This window comes from Doryrhamphus excisus, chromosome 11 (assembly GCF_030265055.1).
Source record: "Doryrhamphus excisus isolate RoL2022-K1 chromosome 11, RoL_Dexc_1.0, whole genome shotgun sequence".
In the NCBI taxonomy this organism is placed as follows: domain Eukaryota; kingdom Metazoa; phylum Chordata; class Actinopteri; order Syngnathiformes; family Syngnathidae; genus Doryrhamphus; species Doryrhamphus excisus.
In genome coordinates this window covers 13510756-13527462 of record NC_080476.1, presented here as the reverse complement: position 1 = coordinate 13527462, position 16707 = coordinate 13510756, and the positions used below count along the sequence as shown (strand labels likewise).

The following is a 16707-nucleotide window of genomic DNA, read 5'->3' as shown; positions in this document are numbered from 1 at the left end:
GCCCCGAGGGACACCTCTACGGTGATCAATCCAACCAAGACCAGGATCAATACGTAGTGTCGTGTAGACACACCAGCCTTGGCTCCATTCACAAATCCCTTGGTGCCTTTTTATTTCACCATCGACTTGCACTTTTGCACTTAAAACTCAAAGAGCAGTGATCAGGAACAATATATTAGGGATGCGCCCATCAGGGTTTTACCTGCCGATTCCAATACTGATCACCCACGAGGGCAAAAGATGTAAACCAGGGGTCTAAAACATGCGGCCCGCGGGCCAAATGTGGCCCGCAGGACACTATTTTGAGGCCCCCGCCTTGATATGAAAGTTTAATGTTAGTGCGGCCCGCGCAAGTTTGATATGGATGCTGTATGGTATCATGTACCCAGAAAAAATTATTACGTTTGATTCATGTTCATGTTAAAGGTTAAATAACTGTTAATAGTTATCCTCCCTATTCGTGTGGAAGTGGTAAGTTTTTGGCTATTTAAGTTTAAAGGAAATAACTTGAAGGCTACCTTATAGGTTGCTAGCTCTCTAGTTTGCGAGTTAGCATGTGTCTCAAGACCCTGCAGTTGCGCAATATGTTGTAAATAAAAAGAGTATAAATGTGACTATAGTCGTGTTTTGTCATGTCTACAGGGCTCTAATAATGCTTTGTTCATTTTAATCTGAAAAAAATCATTTGTCTACCCACCAACTATATGTGGTTTCTTAATTTTTAATTATTTGCCGTTTTATTATTATTATATTTATTAATTACTGATTGATTGATTTTCTTTATTCTTGATTTGTTTATTTATTTTTCATCTTATTTTGTGTAGAAAAATAAAAAGTAAGATATTTGAGAACAGTGGAATGTTTTATCAGAGTTTTTATTGTAGAAAATCGGAACCAAAGCAAAGTTTATTCATTTTTCTGTTTTTAATAAATGCGTTTTTTGGGTTTTTTTGGGGGAAAACCTGATGCGGCCCAGCCTCGCCCAGACCCTAGCTCCAGTGGCCCCGAGGTAAATTGAGTTTGAGACCCCTGATGTAAACGGTCAGTTGGTGCCAATGTGTGCCATTTTGGGTCACAAATTTTATCATTTGTGAGTCAACAGAACAAAAAAAGGGTGCAAAGTCATCTTCACGCTTCTCAGAAGGAAGTGTCACGCATTGCTGCGGAAAATTGCGGGACAGCGTGGAGGCAAAATGTGTGTGCACTCGCCGGTGGCCCCGCCTCCACCCGCTGGAACAAAAAGTGTCAAAAAAACGTGTTTTTAATGTTTTCAGCCTCTCACCCAGAGGGCTTTTCATAGCTTCATACAAGATGAGAAATACTGAGAACAAAATAAAATGTCTGATATAAACACATGAGATTACCGTCTATAAAGACTTCAACTCCAAATGAGATTAATGAAGACACTATCTGCAGTGGGCACCCATTATGGAGTCCGCAACCTGTGCACACACTCTCCCAGATACCCCACTGGGGGAGGTAAGGTGTATAGTTTGTTTACATATGAAATCACTGCTACAGCTGGATATCTTTATGTGCCATATGTCTGTCGGCAGAGATAAGGACCGTCTGTTCCATGCTTGAGTGGCTAGTACCCCCCGCCCCCATCCATCCATGCACACCCCAAACCTCATGTCAGCCAGTCACTATACATTGTAATTAGCTGCTCCGAATCCCCAAGGCTGAGCGACAAGCACCATAGGTGCAGGCACTCATGCACGAGCAGTCGCATCCAGGCCGCACGGTCGTGTTTGGGATTGCATGTTGAGGTATTACGAGCCACAGCAACAACAAAACACCCACGTCGAGGACAGCGTGTGCCGTTCAGCAGCTTTGCAGTGTGGGCACCGAGATCTCAGGGTGTTACGTCGGTTCCCGTGCTAATGGGACGGGTATTAAACCACGCAGTGGAAAACTACAAAGAGCCACGCTATTAAAATTAAAGCATCTGACGACAGCCCCGCGGGCGACCCTGATGATTGCACGTTCTGCTTATTGCACTCTCTTGCTCAGTTAGAGGACGGCGCAGACGGAAGGCAGGGAGCTTAAAACCATCGAGATGTTTCAGACGTAAGATGACACCCCGAGCAGGGAGTCAGTACCGTGCGGACTATTGCCAGGACCCAGGAAAAATATGTTAGCATAAAAGCATTCATTCAATAAACGACTCTATTCTTTTTTTTTTTTTTTGAGATTATACTGCATTTATTAAAATCATATGTACTGCGCTTTCCGCATACCATTGTGTGTTATTTTAACAACTTTCCCTTGAACAAATGAACACTCTTTCCGGGAGACAACTTTCTCACACACACATATTCCAAATATTGTTATAATAACATACCAGATATAAAATGGGATACAAGAAGCTTTAGGAGGAAAAACATGAGGTATGCAGATCTCCACTTAGTTGGTTTAAATCATTCAACACATAATTTGGACTTTTTGTCTCATCAATATGACTTTTTGTCTCATAATTCTGATTTTTTTTGCTCATATTTTGGAATATTTGTTGCATAATTATACCTTTTATCTATTAATTTTGACTTTTTGTATCATCAATATGACTTTTTAATGTCATAATTATGACTTTCTCATACTTTTGACTTTAAGTCTCATCAATATGACTTTTGATGTCATAATTTGGACTTTTTGTCGCATAAATCTGACTTTTTATCTCATATTTGTTACTATTTGTTGCATAATGCTGACTTTTCATCTCATAATTTGGACTTTTTGTCTCATCAATATGACTTTTTGTTGCATAATTATACCTTTTATCTTTTTTTTTTTCTTTTAAACGACTCTATTCAAGTATACCAAGTGCAACCCGTTTTACATTTTACCTCTGCAGCCGGCCCAAGAATCCCCCCCCCTCCCAAGTAAAAAAAGGCCTCGTCTCGTCTTAAAACCCACTTTTATTCTCTGGCTTTTAACTTGGAGTGAGTCGTATGGTCCTGTGTCTTTTAGTTCTTTCTTTTATTTTAATTGGTTTTATTTATTTATACTTTTATTGCTTTGCTTCTTTTGTTTTTAATATTTTAATATTAAAATTGTATTAAATTAAATCAAATAATATATTAAATAATAATGTACATATTTTTTATATATTTTATTTAACATCTATTTTACTATTTTATTTCTTATTTGATCTTTTAGTTTTGGATTAAATTCAATTTGTACCTTTATTTATTCATTCATTCATTCATTTTCTACCGCTTTTACCGCTGGAGCCTATCCCAGCTGTCTTGGGGCGAGAGGCGGGGTACACCCTGGACTGGTGGCCAGCCAATCACAGGGCACAATTTAGAGTGGCCAATTTACCTAGCATGTTTTTGGAATGTGGGAGGAAACCGGAGTACCCGGAGAAAACCCACGCATGCACGGGGAGAACATGCAAACTCCACACAGAGATGGCCGAGGGCGGAATCGAACCCTGGTCTCCTAGCTGTGAGGTCTGTGTGCTAACCACTCGACCGCCATTCCGCACCTTTATTTATTGTTTTTTATTTGTACTTTTTATTTTACTAGTCTGTGCAACACTTTGGAAACTCTACTTATAAAATTGTGCATTTTTGCATGTAGACCAGCTGTAGGCATCCGTACGACTGGTTGCGACTTCGGCTTGAAGTTGTTCCATGTGATGATGCTTTATTAAAATCTCTCTTTTTGAACAAAAGCATCACCAAAAAGCGAGCCAAGGAGGACACAGAGGCTCCAACGTGATGGCCCCAAACTGAAATAGGCGCTCTGGCTTGACTGTGTTAGGACAGTAGGGAGACCACTCATTGTGAGCAGGTTGGGGTTACTAAGCGGTACATTTCAAAGCATACTATAATAAGGGCACATCTGCATCTGACTGGAGAGCTAGTTATGAGTTTCATTGTCAGAATACCTGATGTAATAATCGACCTATACGTGTTGGCTCACCTGGTTGTGAACCAGTGACGCCATCAGGCCTCCCAACCCATCATGGCCCCATCTCTGTCGAGCTCTCCATCTTCACCGCTCTGTTTTTCTCATCTTCTTCATTCCGCTCGACTACCCTGAATGCTTAATCAAGGCTCCTGCCTTCCGGGAGCACGTAAACACGTTGGCAGCGCCATTGGTCGGGACGGGGGTGCTCCTATGAGCCCATTGGCTGAAAGGGACGTGGCATGGACGGCAAAAGGAGACGGGGTTGGTGGATACTCTCGTAACCTCTGATGATGTCTGCCATCCATGGTAACATACCAGACAACACACACACACACACACACACAGTGCGCCCCAGCCCCCGAGGGCATAGCGGTGGTCCCCACAGATTCACAAAAGCACAAACACACACAGACACATGACACAGCCGCTAACATCACGCACAACAAAGGATTTCAGTGGGTCACACGTGGAAATGGCAACACACTCGCAACAACATCGAGGGCCTGGCGACGGTTATGCTGATGTCGGCAGTATTTCAGTTAAGTCATCACTGCCTTCTTAATGCAGCTGCAGCCATTACTTAGAACTTAGAACTTAGCCAACAGGTTTGTTTACTAAGTAGGAGAAAACCCAACCAACAACAGAAGGATTTTATACAAATTGGTATTAATGCAAGTAAAAAAAAACTTGCTGATTACCAACCTGACAAGAGAGTCCAAATTTAAATTTTTATTAATTTAATTTAATAATAATGCCTGTTTAAATTTTAATTCAAAACGTGTTTTTTTTTTTTGCAGTATTTAATTGCCATCACATTGTCAAAAAGTTCATAAGAGTTCATGAAACATAGTGGCAAATATATATGTCAGTAATATATGCCAAAATACATGTCAGTAATAACAATGGTGATGATTTGGACACCACGTGATTTTTACATATCAATACAAAGCTATAGCGATGAACATTTTTTTTTTTTTTTTTATAACTTCTTGCTTCTGAACACCGATACCGATACCGACAAGTGTACTCCAATGAATGGGATAGCGGAAGACACAAAAGGTAACTAATGTTATTGTCATTCCAAACTTCCTGTACTTGCTCAATATCATCTATGGAGCAGAAATTCTGAGTGTATTTTGCACGCAAACAGCACATCAATAATAATTTAACTGAATGCAATTACCATAAAACCATAATATTTCTTTCAGGTTTTGGGGTCCTTTTCGTCCCCAATATCCAAGATTAAATCATCAATCTAGAAAAAAACAAACATATTCCAAGATAACATTTTTATCATCACTATACCTCAATAATGTAACACTTGGAATTAACAATTAACAATGAACTAACTACTATAAAATATACACAGAATAGATGACCTTGTGTCAAATACAAGCTGGCAAACAGAAAAAACAGAAAAAATGTTGCTTTGAATAGTTCACCAATACCAAAGGAAGCATCTTCTAAAAGAAGCGGTACCAACATAACCAGCTGAGCCCAAAGAAGCATCTATTATTCATAAGCTTGTCACCGAATGAACGCCGACCGCCTTGGTTCAGAGGAGGATCATCTTGGCAGGGAGTCCGGTTGAGGGAGCAGCCAAATGAGTGTTGTGACTGGTCGACACCCCCCCCCACCCAATCTTTTCAAATGGACTCTCTTACATGGGTGAACCACAGCAGTTGAGTCTACCTCGACTATCCAGCCATACAAGACCCGTGTGGTCATATTTGGCAACCCTGCACTACGTGATGAGGTTCTATACAAGGAAGATGCTTTGAATTTGGTAGGATTTTTAGTCACGACCCCCAACCCCAACAGTCCAGTCATGATGTCCATCTATGTCTATCAAGTCTGTCTATTTCGGATCTGATCCTCTACCAACCAGCATTCTACTAATTCTGAATGACAAGAAATTTTAATTGTGTTATTCTTTGTCGTTTGGTTAACCTTCCTCTTGTGTTAGATTTCTAATATCAATTCTTATGTTAACGGGTCGGTTTTGACCCGTGTATTAAATCAGCTATAAAATACGCTAAAAACAATAACCATCAAATTTGCTACTCATGTCTTGGTTACCTTCTTAGGCTTCCTCATCCATGAAAATGTTGGTTTTAATACTTTTGGTGTGGGCATGTAGGCCTTTTTTTGTCACTATACCCCTCCATTTCAGTTTCCAAAAATGGTAAAAAGAACCTCAAAAGAATCATATAAATAAATTAAATTATTTTGTTAATTGGCTATTACTGATAGGTATAGAACATATCCCTTAAATCAATTACTTTTATTTATTTTCTCATTTTAGTATTAATCACTAAAGAAACATCTATGGCAGCGGTCCCAAACACGCAGCCCACGGGCCAAATGTGGCCCGCAGGACACTAGTTTGAGGCCCCCGCCTTGATATGAAAGTTTAATGTTAGTGCGGCCCGCGCAAGTTTGATATGGATGCTGTATGGTATCATGTACCCAGAAAAAATTATTACGTTTGATTAATGTTCATGTTAAAGGTTAAATAACTGTTAATAGTTATCCTCCCTATCCGTGTGGAAGTGGTAAGTTTTTGGCTATTTAAGTTTAAAGGAAATAACTTGAAGGCTACCGTTTAGGTCGCTAGCTCTCTAGTTAGCGAGTTAGCATGTGTCTCAAGACCCTGCAGTTGCGCAATATGTTGTAAATAAAAAGAGTATAAATGTGACTATAGTCGTGTTTTGTCATGTCTACAGGGCTCTAATAATGCTTTGTTCATTTTAATCTGAAAAAAATCATTTGTCTACCCACCAACTATATGTGGTTATTATTTTCCGGAATCGGAACCAAAGCACTGACAAAGTTTGTACATTTTTCTGTTTTTAATAAATGCGTTAAGTTATTGTTTTCAGCAACATAACTTTAGTATAAAGTGAAATCAAAAAGCAGAACAGGTCCAGATCTTGGTTCACTGTACTTTTGGTTTTATTTTGTTGAAATAGAGTTTCCTGACAAAGTCAAAAAGCCTTGATGCAATAAACAAATGTTATGGGATTCTTTTTATGCATTAAAATATAAAACGTGTCGGTGCCGACCCTAACACAAGAGGAAGGTCAAAAGGAATCTACCAAACAAACTTGGAATGTTCATGTATTTGTCGATGGGTAAACTGACAAAATATGTGCAGCTCTTACAGTTTATATACTTTATATTACCATAGACTTTACCTCAAAAAAACAACACTCCACTGAACCATTCAGTGGGGACCAGTAACCCAAACCCCAGATCAGACCCTGGCACCAAGTAATTACAGTGTCAGCTTCATGGACGATATGAAAGGGCGTTGCAGGGAGAAATAAGTGTTTCCGTTATCAGTCTTTGGGGTGAAACGATCCCTGAGGCTCACCTGGGTCTAAGTGCAAATTGGAAGCCTTCCTCTACTGCAGCCCGTGTGCGCTTATCAACCAAACGTTAAGATTTGATATCTGTTCAGTGGGAAAAAAAATCGAACGTATACTGGAGGAAGTCATTTGTGAGCATTTCTGAGGTCAAATCATGTAAAGCGTTCTGTGACAGATGTGAAAAAATGAATCATGAAGTGGATTATGTAAGCAAGGGCTTGGTATCAGGTCCAATGAGAGGGAGGAAGATGCTGCAAGACAAAGCAGAAAAAGCCTTGCCTGGTAGAGGCGGCCCAGATGACGGGATTACATAACTCTGCTTTGGGCTGGCAAAAAGACTTTCTGCCTCTCAGTGTGTGTGTGTGTGTGTGTGTGTGTGTGTGTGTGTGTGTGTGTGTGCGTGTGCATGTGTGTGTGTGTGCGTGTGTGAGGACATCCTTGAATATCGGTTTCTATAGCCACCATGCCGGCATTGCGTCATCTTCTGATCAGGATAATGGAGACACTTACACGGCGAAAAGAAGACTAACATGCATTAAATGAGATCGTGCACAATAAAGTTCCAACTCTACGCTCGACAAATTCTCCAAATCTGCTGACCAAAGAAACTGAAAAGTACATAAAAAAATAGTTGCGTCACTGAAATAGATGGCAGTGATAATCATGATCATTTTTAGATGTCAATACAATAATCCCTCGTTTATCACATTATTATTTCATAGTACAAGTAGGAGCGGGATCTTGAACACCACTGCTGCCTCAACATCTGGTCAGACTTTGGTGATGAAGAACGTAGTTCCAGGTAGTCACTGGGGTTCACAAGTAAGGAGTTTGGCTTGTCAAGACAATATGCGTTCAAAAGAGGAACGCATTTGCATCACAAAAATGCCCAAAGTCAAAAACTAAACTCCTCACTTGAGAAACTACCTGGAACTACCAAGTCCGACCAGACTTAGGGGCCCAAGTGGTGGGTGTCACCGTTGATGGGGATGTCATGCAACTTCATGACAAAAATCTGAACTATCCACTTGAATCAATTAATCCACAAAAGTATTAAAAAAACAATAATCCCTCGTTTATCGCATTATTATTTCATAGTACAAGTAGGAGTCCTTATTTGTAAATGGAATATTTTCATAGTTTACGATCTTTACCATCTTCTAAAAACGCTTTTTAACATCGTTAGAGCCCTCTAGACATGAAATAACACCCCTATGGTCATCTTTACACTCGTATTACGCAATATACTATACCCTGGGAAGCAGAGTGAGTGACAGACAGGAAGTGACGTCACGCTTGAACATGCTTAACAGCTTAACAAATACCTAACATATACAATATGGCAGCTGGTGTCTTAGAGGCAAAACAGAAGCCGTTCAAAGGGGATTTCCACACTCATAACACGCGTGATGCAGTGGACACGAAAGGTTGGATTTCCAAAGTTCCTGCACTTTGTGAACAAAAAGGAACCAGCAGCACATCAGTAACACTGAGAGTCATTTGACAAATGCATAAAATGCTATTTTATAACGTAATATATTGAGTAAGTATCATTCGTACTGCAGATGACAGTGAACATCTCATATTTGAAATTTGTGGCGAAGTCCCAAACGATATGTTTGGTTCCGCTATCAGACCCCATTGATCTCACTGATTGGTGTTGGCGTTGAGGATCAAGCCACGGGCTGTTCAAACAAATTGAGAAAGAAATTGAGTGGCAGACGTGGGTGGTTCGGTCCAAATTGATTTCATGGGGGGGTGAGACAAATGTGTTTCAGTCTGGCTGTATTTATTCTGCTGGGATGCCATCCAGAAGCCCAGCCCTTTCCTGGCACTGTTGGCAGTTTGCAGGCCGCATGACAGCCAAATAAGTGCCAACATTAAACACTTGCAGACAGAACCAGGACTGGGTCAAAGTCAGCCAGGAGCAGCGAGACGGTGGCGTCATCCATCACAGATGATGGGATGCTGAAAAGGAAGAAAGGTTTGACAGCCTTGGATAAATATTGGCGTTGTTGCGTTTCGGGGTCGGTGATTGACGAGTGACGAAACTCTTTTGCTGCTCTCCCATCAATTAGAATGAGCATCTTATTCCCAGGAAGTCTCATCCTCACCAACTCAAGACCAATGTGTCATTATGGGGGCTACCCTACAGTCACCCCTGGGGTACACAAATTGAGTTGAGGGCTAAATGACATTTCATGACTCGATCGTTTGTTTACGCTTACGATGCAATTACATGCATTACGTCAGGAAACCAACATAGCATCTTTAAGCCCTGTGTTGCGTTTCAGGAAGTGTATTAGCGGTGCATTCGCAACCACACCGGAGTCATATTCCACAGGGTGATTCATGGTCAGCATAACCAAACTGAGGAATCCTACTTAGCCGTTGCCTTGAGAAGCTAAGAGCCAGAAGGGTATTTTTATCATTCTGGGCAACGGAGGAGCCAAGAGGCAGATGAACATGATGGAGGAGGTGTGGATGCATGGCAAAAGGTGCACAAACAAAAGCACGGTGAAAGAGGCTGTTTGGGATGTCAATAACGGGCCACCAGTTGTACACATGCAGCCTCACACGGATTTTTAGTCGACAATTAGCACATTAGCTTGTTTTGCTAGATTGCAGCCAAGTGTACAAAAGAGTACCATCGTTACAACTCCAGCTTCTAATGATCAAAATTCATGATTGTTACTCTAACCTGCTCTATTTTTTTACCAAATGGTGGACGTTTTCATCGACATCGGACGCAGACAAAGTTTGGGATGCATTGAAAAAAAAATATTTATATTTATTTCCATAGCATTGCCATGAGAATAAATATGCAGATCCTGCTAAACATTAGCATATTTTAGCATAAAGCCCGGCAGCAGAGAGCCCCGACTGCAGCTATGAAATAGAATGCAATCTGCACAACCCCCTTCTTATCATAACGTTTTGTCTCTAGGGACGAGGGGGGGTGGTGGGGGGGGGGGGTATTCCATTAATTCATCACTAGGAATTGTGTGCAAATGATTGTTTTTGACTAATCACTGAGTCAAAAATTGCTGTGGCCAGCAGGGGCGCTGTCGAACAACTCTCAAGGAGTTAGCGGTACAAGAAGGAGAAGGAGGAGCTACACAGACCTTCTCTACGGCACCTCCTCAAGGCTGCGTTAATTAGCTCAGTGCAACACAGGGATCAAAGCATCCAGAGAGAAATTCCCCTATGCAATAATGTTATTTTAATAACATTAAATTCACAAGGGGAGAAAAAGAAGGCGAATCGGGGGTAACAGGGCGTCACCAACAAGGAGGTAAATCCATGCTAAGGAAGCTGACATAAGGCGATATTTTTAAAGTGTTATGCAGGAACTTATGCTTAATACGGACATTATTAAAACACCATAACCTGAAGGAAGAAATTAAATTGCCCGTAAGATGATGAGTCAAGTCACGTTACGCAATACTACTGCACTCAGGAATTATACTTTCAGTGTTGTGACATACTTCACATGCAACGTGACCCATACCTGAATATCTACGGACGTTAGGGATAACGGCATACTGTACATTAGAACAATCATCAGTATGACCCAAAGTCAATGTACTCATCTAATATGCATATTATGACGTCTGCAGGCTCACGATACCGGCTCATCAAATTTTTTCAGATCCACTTGTGATATTCTTCCTCATCTCTCAAGCAAACCCAGCCATCATCATTATCATTTACAGCGGGATCTTGAACACCACTGCTGCCTCAACATCTGGTCGGACTTTGGTGATGAAGAACGCAGTTCCAGGTAGTCACTGAGGTTCACAAGTAAAGAGTTTGGCTTGTCAAGACAATATGCGTTCAAAAGAGTAACGCATTTGCATCACAAAAATGCCTAAAGCCAAAAAAAATCGCCAAAAAGCTAAACTTCTCACTTGAGAAAATACCTGGAACTATCAAGTCCGACCAGACTTAAGGGCCCCAAGTGGTGGGTGTCACCGTTGATGGGAATGTCATGCAACTTCATGACAAAAATCTGAACTATCCACTTGAACAACATGAATTAATCCACAAAAGTATTTCAAAAAAATAACTCAGTCACAACATCAGAATATATCTAATCCACCTTCAACCACCAGCATCTTCTTCGTTGAGAAGTCCACATGGCTAAACAAGCTGAACTGACCAACTGACCCTCGTGTTTAACACATATCACAATATCCCAATCACAATATTCCTTCAATATCGGAGTAAAGGTGGAAGAAAAGTCGGAGAATCATCAGCCATTGCTGCTCATTCCCTGCCCAAGCGTACTAAACTAAGCTCAGCGGAAAAAGGCGACGAGGACCGGATGGAATATTCAACATAAGACAACCAGGCTCCTCCATGGCTGGAACATGAACTTCTACATCCACATACGTTCTTTACTTCTCTACTGGACAGGAGAATGCCGGCAAGGATGAGACGCTGCTAATAGCCGGGAATGAGAGCGAAATAAAGAGGTTGTGGGTGAGGGTGGTGGAGCGGGGGGGGGGGGTTCGACAGCGTTGTTATGGACAACTACAGTAATGCACGCTAATTGGAAGTCCAAAGAAAAGTGCTCCACTCCCACTGTGGAGCGTGGAGGAGATGGAGGCGAATGGAAAGTCGTGCGTGGCGTAAACAGACGATACGTACTGCTGTACAGGGTGTCGATCCAGGAGAGCCGAGGCAGGCCGTGAGCGCTGAGGGGCTCCATGCTCCGAATCTCTGCCTTCCTCCGTGACCCCCACCCCCGAGTCCGGTCGGTCTCAGCGCTTTTCTTCTTCTGTCCGTTTTAAGTTGCCGCTACTCGCCGTGCCTTTCGCCCTGATTTTTATCCTTGCGGGAAAAAAGCTTTCATCTCGCGGGAGGGAGCACAAAGAATCATGCGGACAAAATGTCAGGAGACCCCCGAGGTCCAACAGGCTGACAAGCGAGAGAGCCAAAGGAGTGTGTGTGTGTGTGTGTGTGTCTGTGTGTGTGGAGAGTGAGGGAGAAACAGGCTGGAGACGACCACAGCCGAGCGTTGCTAGGGAAAGGGAAAAGCACCCCCCCCCCTCTCTCTCTCCGACTTGCTCGCTCTCATCCACCCCTCCTCTCTCACTTTGTGTTCTCTGCCAATAGTCTTTGAGCAGAGGCGACATTCACAAACGATACATGAAGTGGATTCGAACACCAACACCGACAAGTCAAAATACAATTAAATCTCTACGATGGGGGGGGGGGGGGGGCAAACTTTTGTGGCCCCCTACTTGACAAAAAAACGGTTTACGGTAAGTGCTGCCTGCACACCTTGCAGAGATGGTCGAAATAAGTATTCGGTATTTGTTTTATTTTGATAAAACTGCAAGTTTTATGTGTAGAATTTCAGCCCAAAGAGTGATACTCATGACACAAATGCAATAAAATCATCAAGGTAACTGTACACATGATGAAGTATCATCACTACAAGGTGGAATTGCTAGAGAATGATCCGTACTACATAGTACTACTACTACATCGTATACTGTGTGTACAGCCATTATTTGACAAGCCAGCAACAAAACAAATATGAAAGCCTGGCTTCAAACCCCCCACAGGTCCCACATACAACCGTCCTCCCCCCTTCAACCTCCTCTAAAAACTTCAATTAGGACACAAAGGCTGACAAGAGGACCCCCCCACCGCCCCACCGCCCCACCGCCCCCCTCCCTAACCAAACCGGCCTGGAGCATCGCTCTTTGTCTGCTCTTATGGGCCAGCTGGAGAAAACATACTCAGCTCCGTGTGTTCCTCTATCAAAGTCAAAGCATTTGGAATCCATATTCATGTATAATGGGGGGGGGGGGGGCAGGGGGGGCACCTGCATGTTTTATGAAGCAAGAAAACACACCCAGAGGTTTATATGAAGGGAAGAGTCACCCAGGCGTAGACAAAAAAACACTTCATCAAAAATCTATCTAGCTACTGTACCCCCCCCCCCCCCCCTTGTCTTTAATCTGGGGCAGCGGGCTCTTTCACGCGCCCCCACCAGGGTACATGCAATAGTCCCATAGGCTCCTACGCCCGGTCTGCATGCAAAAAAAACTACCTAAGAAACACACGCAGAACACGCGTGTGACATGTTGATTCCCAACCGTAAACAATGTGACCCATGCCTTAATATACTGATATTTAATACATAATAATAATAATATAGAATATACTATACAACCAAATATCAATATGATATTTAACCCAAACCTATTAACCTGTTTCACATGAAAATACCATTTTTGTTACAAATGAAGTTTTTTTTCCCACTTAAAACCACACCAAATATTCTCTCGTCTGTTGTCGAGTTGCATCATCACCTCTTTGTGCTTCTCGTGCAAAAATATGTAAAAGACACGGAATACCTCTTTGGGAGCGAGCAGGTGAGTTAAGGACACGGTTGCATCGACAAAACCTGCAGCATCCAGGGCGTACACTAAGCAAGGTTCCAGTGTATTTACATATTGTTACAATGTCTGCAAACCAAGTCTTAAACACAGGAGGGCTTTGGGCCAACATGGAAGCCAATAGTGACTATTGACATCATTTTGCACATACAACTGTATGTAATGTCCCACATTGTACGTATGGCCTATATTTACTTGGAATCAGATCGATGCCAGTATTTGCAGTAACCATAACCAAAACAACAATGGCGCTTGAATACCGGAAAACAACCACTATTCATTTTTATCAATGGGGTGTCATTAAAGCAGACTAAAACTGCTGCTGTTTGTTTAACATGACATTTCAATAGATAACCACTTCCTCTCATGTAGGGGGAGAGCGATAAGTGTGTGTGTGTGTGTGTGTGTGTGTGAGTAATTAGGACACAAAGGCACTCACCAGCCAATCAAAGCGCCATCCACCATCCTCCCACCTACATATTCCCTGATGCCGTCAGATACCCCGCACCCCGCTGCACATCCACCCCCGCCGATGCTTCCCCAATATTTTCAGTCTTCCCCTGGGGGGGAAGCGGGTGTCTGTTAATAACACTCATTTTCTAGTTACCGACTTACATTTGCCCCCCGCCTGCTCCCCTCAGCTTCTCACACGAATACTGACCAGGAAATGAGAATAAAGCTACTAGTAACGTACAAATCGAATCCTAATCCACCATCATTGTCTTGTTCATTGATGTACAAGAGTGTAAAACGTTAGCGGGACCTTAGGAGAGGCTACACCCCATAGTAGAGGCTACACGCCTTAGGGGAGACTGCCTTGGGAGAGGCTACACGCCTTGGGAGAGGCTACACGCCTTGGGAGAGGCTACACGCCTTAGCGGAGGCTACCTTGGGAGAGACTACACGCCTTAGGGGAGGCTACACGCCTTAGGGGAGGCTACACGCCTTAGGGGAGGCTACACGCCTTAGGGGAGACTACCTTGGGAGAGGCGACACGCCTTAGGGGAGGCTACCTTGGGAGAGGCGACACGCCTTAGGGGAGGCTACCTTGGGAGAGGCTACACGCCTTAGGGGTGGCTACCTTGGGAGAGGCTACGCGCCTTGGGAGAGGCTACGCGCCTTGGGAGAGGCTACGCGCCTTGGGAGAGGCTACGCGCCTTGGGAGAGGCTACGCGCCTTGGGAGAGGCTACGCGCCTTGGGAGAGGCTACACACCATGCACAGGGCACAAAAAGACAAAACAACCAATCAGGCATATTGTTGGACTATGGTAGCAAACTACAGCAGTCCGAGCCAAGATTTCAACCCTCAACCCCCCGCCCCGGGTTGTGAGGTAGATACGCTGTGACAACAAACTAATGATGCCATGGGCTCCAAATGACCCCCAGGCTGCACTCGGGACCCCCCTGGCAGGGATGTGTCAACTGGGGCTGTAACGATTCAAGTCATTGGAGTACCTGGATTAGCAAAATGACTGCATGATTGTTGTCTGCTTCAGGGAATCTGAACGGCAACCCAGCAGTTATACTACACACTATGTCATTTTAATAAATACAATGGTCATTCATTATTTATTGAAATTTTGATTTTATTGTCAATTAATTATTGATCAGAATCATAATGACCTTTATTGTCATTGTATTGCATGAAACAAAATTAGAGGGATTAAAGTATTAAGTTAGAATTAAAACGAATTAAAGTAAAAATTAAAAAATAAGGAAAAAAATCAAAATCTAATAAGGAATAAGAATATTAATATAAAAAGTGGCAGGTGCTGTTCAGAATAAATAAATATATGCACATCAAAAACAATAACCTATACAGTAAACAAAATGTAGAATTGCAGTAAACAAAGGGTAGTATTGCACATATTGTACCTGAATTTCACTTGAATGAATAAACCTATATTAATAATAATACCTATATTAATATAAGTCCCGTATTGCACATTTTGAAGCTTATTATACATAAGAGTGAAATGTGTGTTTTATGTGATGTTTTTCTAATGACTCGATTCATCGAAAACATTTCCAGTAGAATACTGAATTACTACAATATTGGCTAGCCAGTACTTCTACTACAGCGTGCGTATGCTTTGTCCCCCATCCCTTTGTTTTAGTATTTAGTAGTGCAAAGGGTGGGCGTGGCAGCAGGGACCAGCCATGACCATATATTATTAAAAAGCTCTGAGTGCACCACTGATGAACGTCGGCTTGTTAAATGGGACTTCCTGCAATCATCTGGACGATTTTTTTATATACTCTGTGGTCCCTGCATTTTTTTTTTCCATAAGTGGAATATTGCAAAAAGACCCGTGGGAGGATTTTGAAGTTAACTGCACAAATTTGTCTTCCTTCTGTGTCGTTTTTACCATCACCACCAATGAAGTCTAGGTTGCAAGAAAGACCGTAGACTGACCTCAGACGGGCCCTAGAGGTCAAACAAACTCTACATACAGGGGTTTATGTTTTTTTTTCAGGTTGCAAGACGAATTTACGCACTTCATATGTCTTCATGCATCGGTCGTACGGCCATCTTGTGTCTTTCGTACATTGCTGATGTCAGGTTTGAGCAAAATGTCAATTTGACCGTATGCTGCACTTGCACTTCACGTGTGTCGTCTTATATGGTTTATTGTATCAGTGCCATACATTTGAGTCAAGCAGTTTGAGATTATGTGATAATTCATCCCATGCCAGTAGAACTATTTTGGTATCATCTGAATCATACTGTGATTGGATGAGCAGCAGAAAGCTCATCAACGCTCAGACGCCAATCAAACATACGCCTGATGTGTTGTGTATGTTTCCCAGAGACAACCTGTACTAAATATGATGTTTGTGAATGTTTATGACCAGTGGCGTCATTTTTTTATAATAATTTTTTTCTATAATTTTCTTAAGCCCACCTAAATAATTTTATATTTTTTATTGATTTTTTTATTGATTTTAATTTTTTTACAAAAAAAATCTCTGACATATTTCATAGCCTTCATAGCCTTCA

At 42.1% G+C, this 16707-nt stretch overlaps 1 protein-coding gene across 4 annotated transcripts in view; it reads right to left on the bottom strand.

Moving 5' to 3' along the window:
• Positions 1-16707, bottom strand: part of abr (ABR activator of RhoGEF and GTPase) — a 78013-nt gene that overhangs the window by 54034 nt on the left and 7272 nt on the right. The window contains exon 1 of one of the 4 annotated variants that reach the window (XM_058086231.1): positions 11943-12298. The exons of 2 other annotated variants lie outside the window; for them this stretch is intronic. In XM_058086231.1, coding sequence (XP_057942214.1) covers positions 11943-12003 — 61 coding nt within the window. In that variant the 5' untranslated portion in view covers positions 12004-12298. Of the gene's footprint in view, positions 1-11942; positions 12299-16707 lie in introns of those variants that run through there. One more of the 4 variants, XM_058086232.1, reaches the window with a different exon arrangement.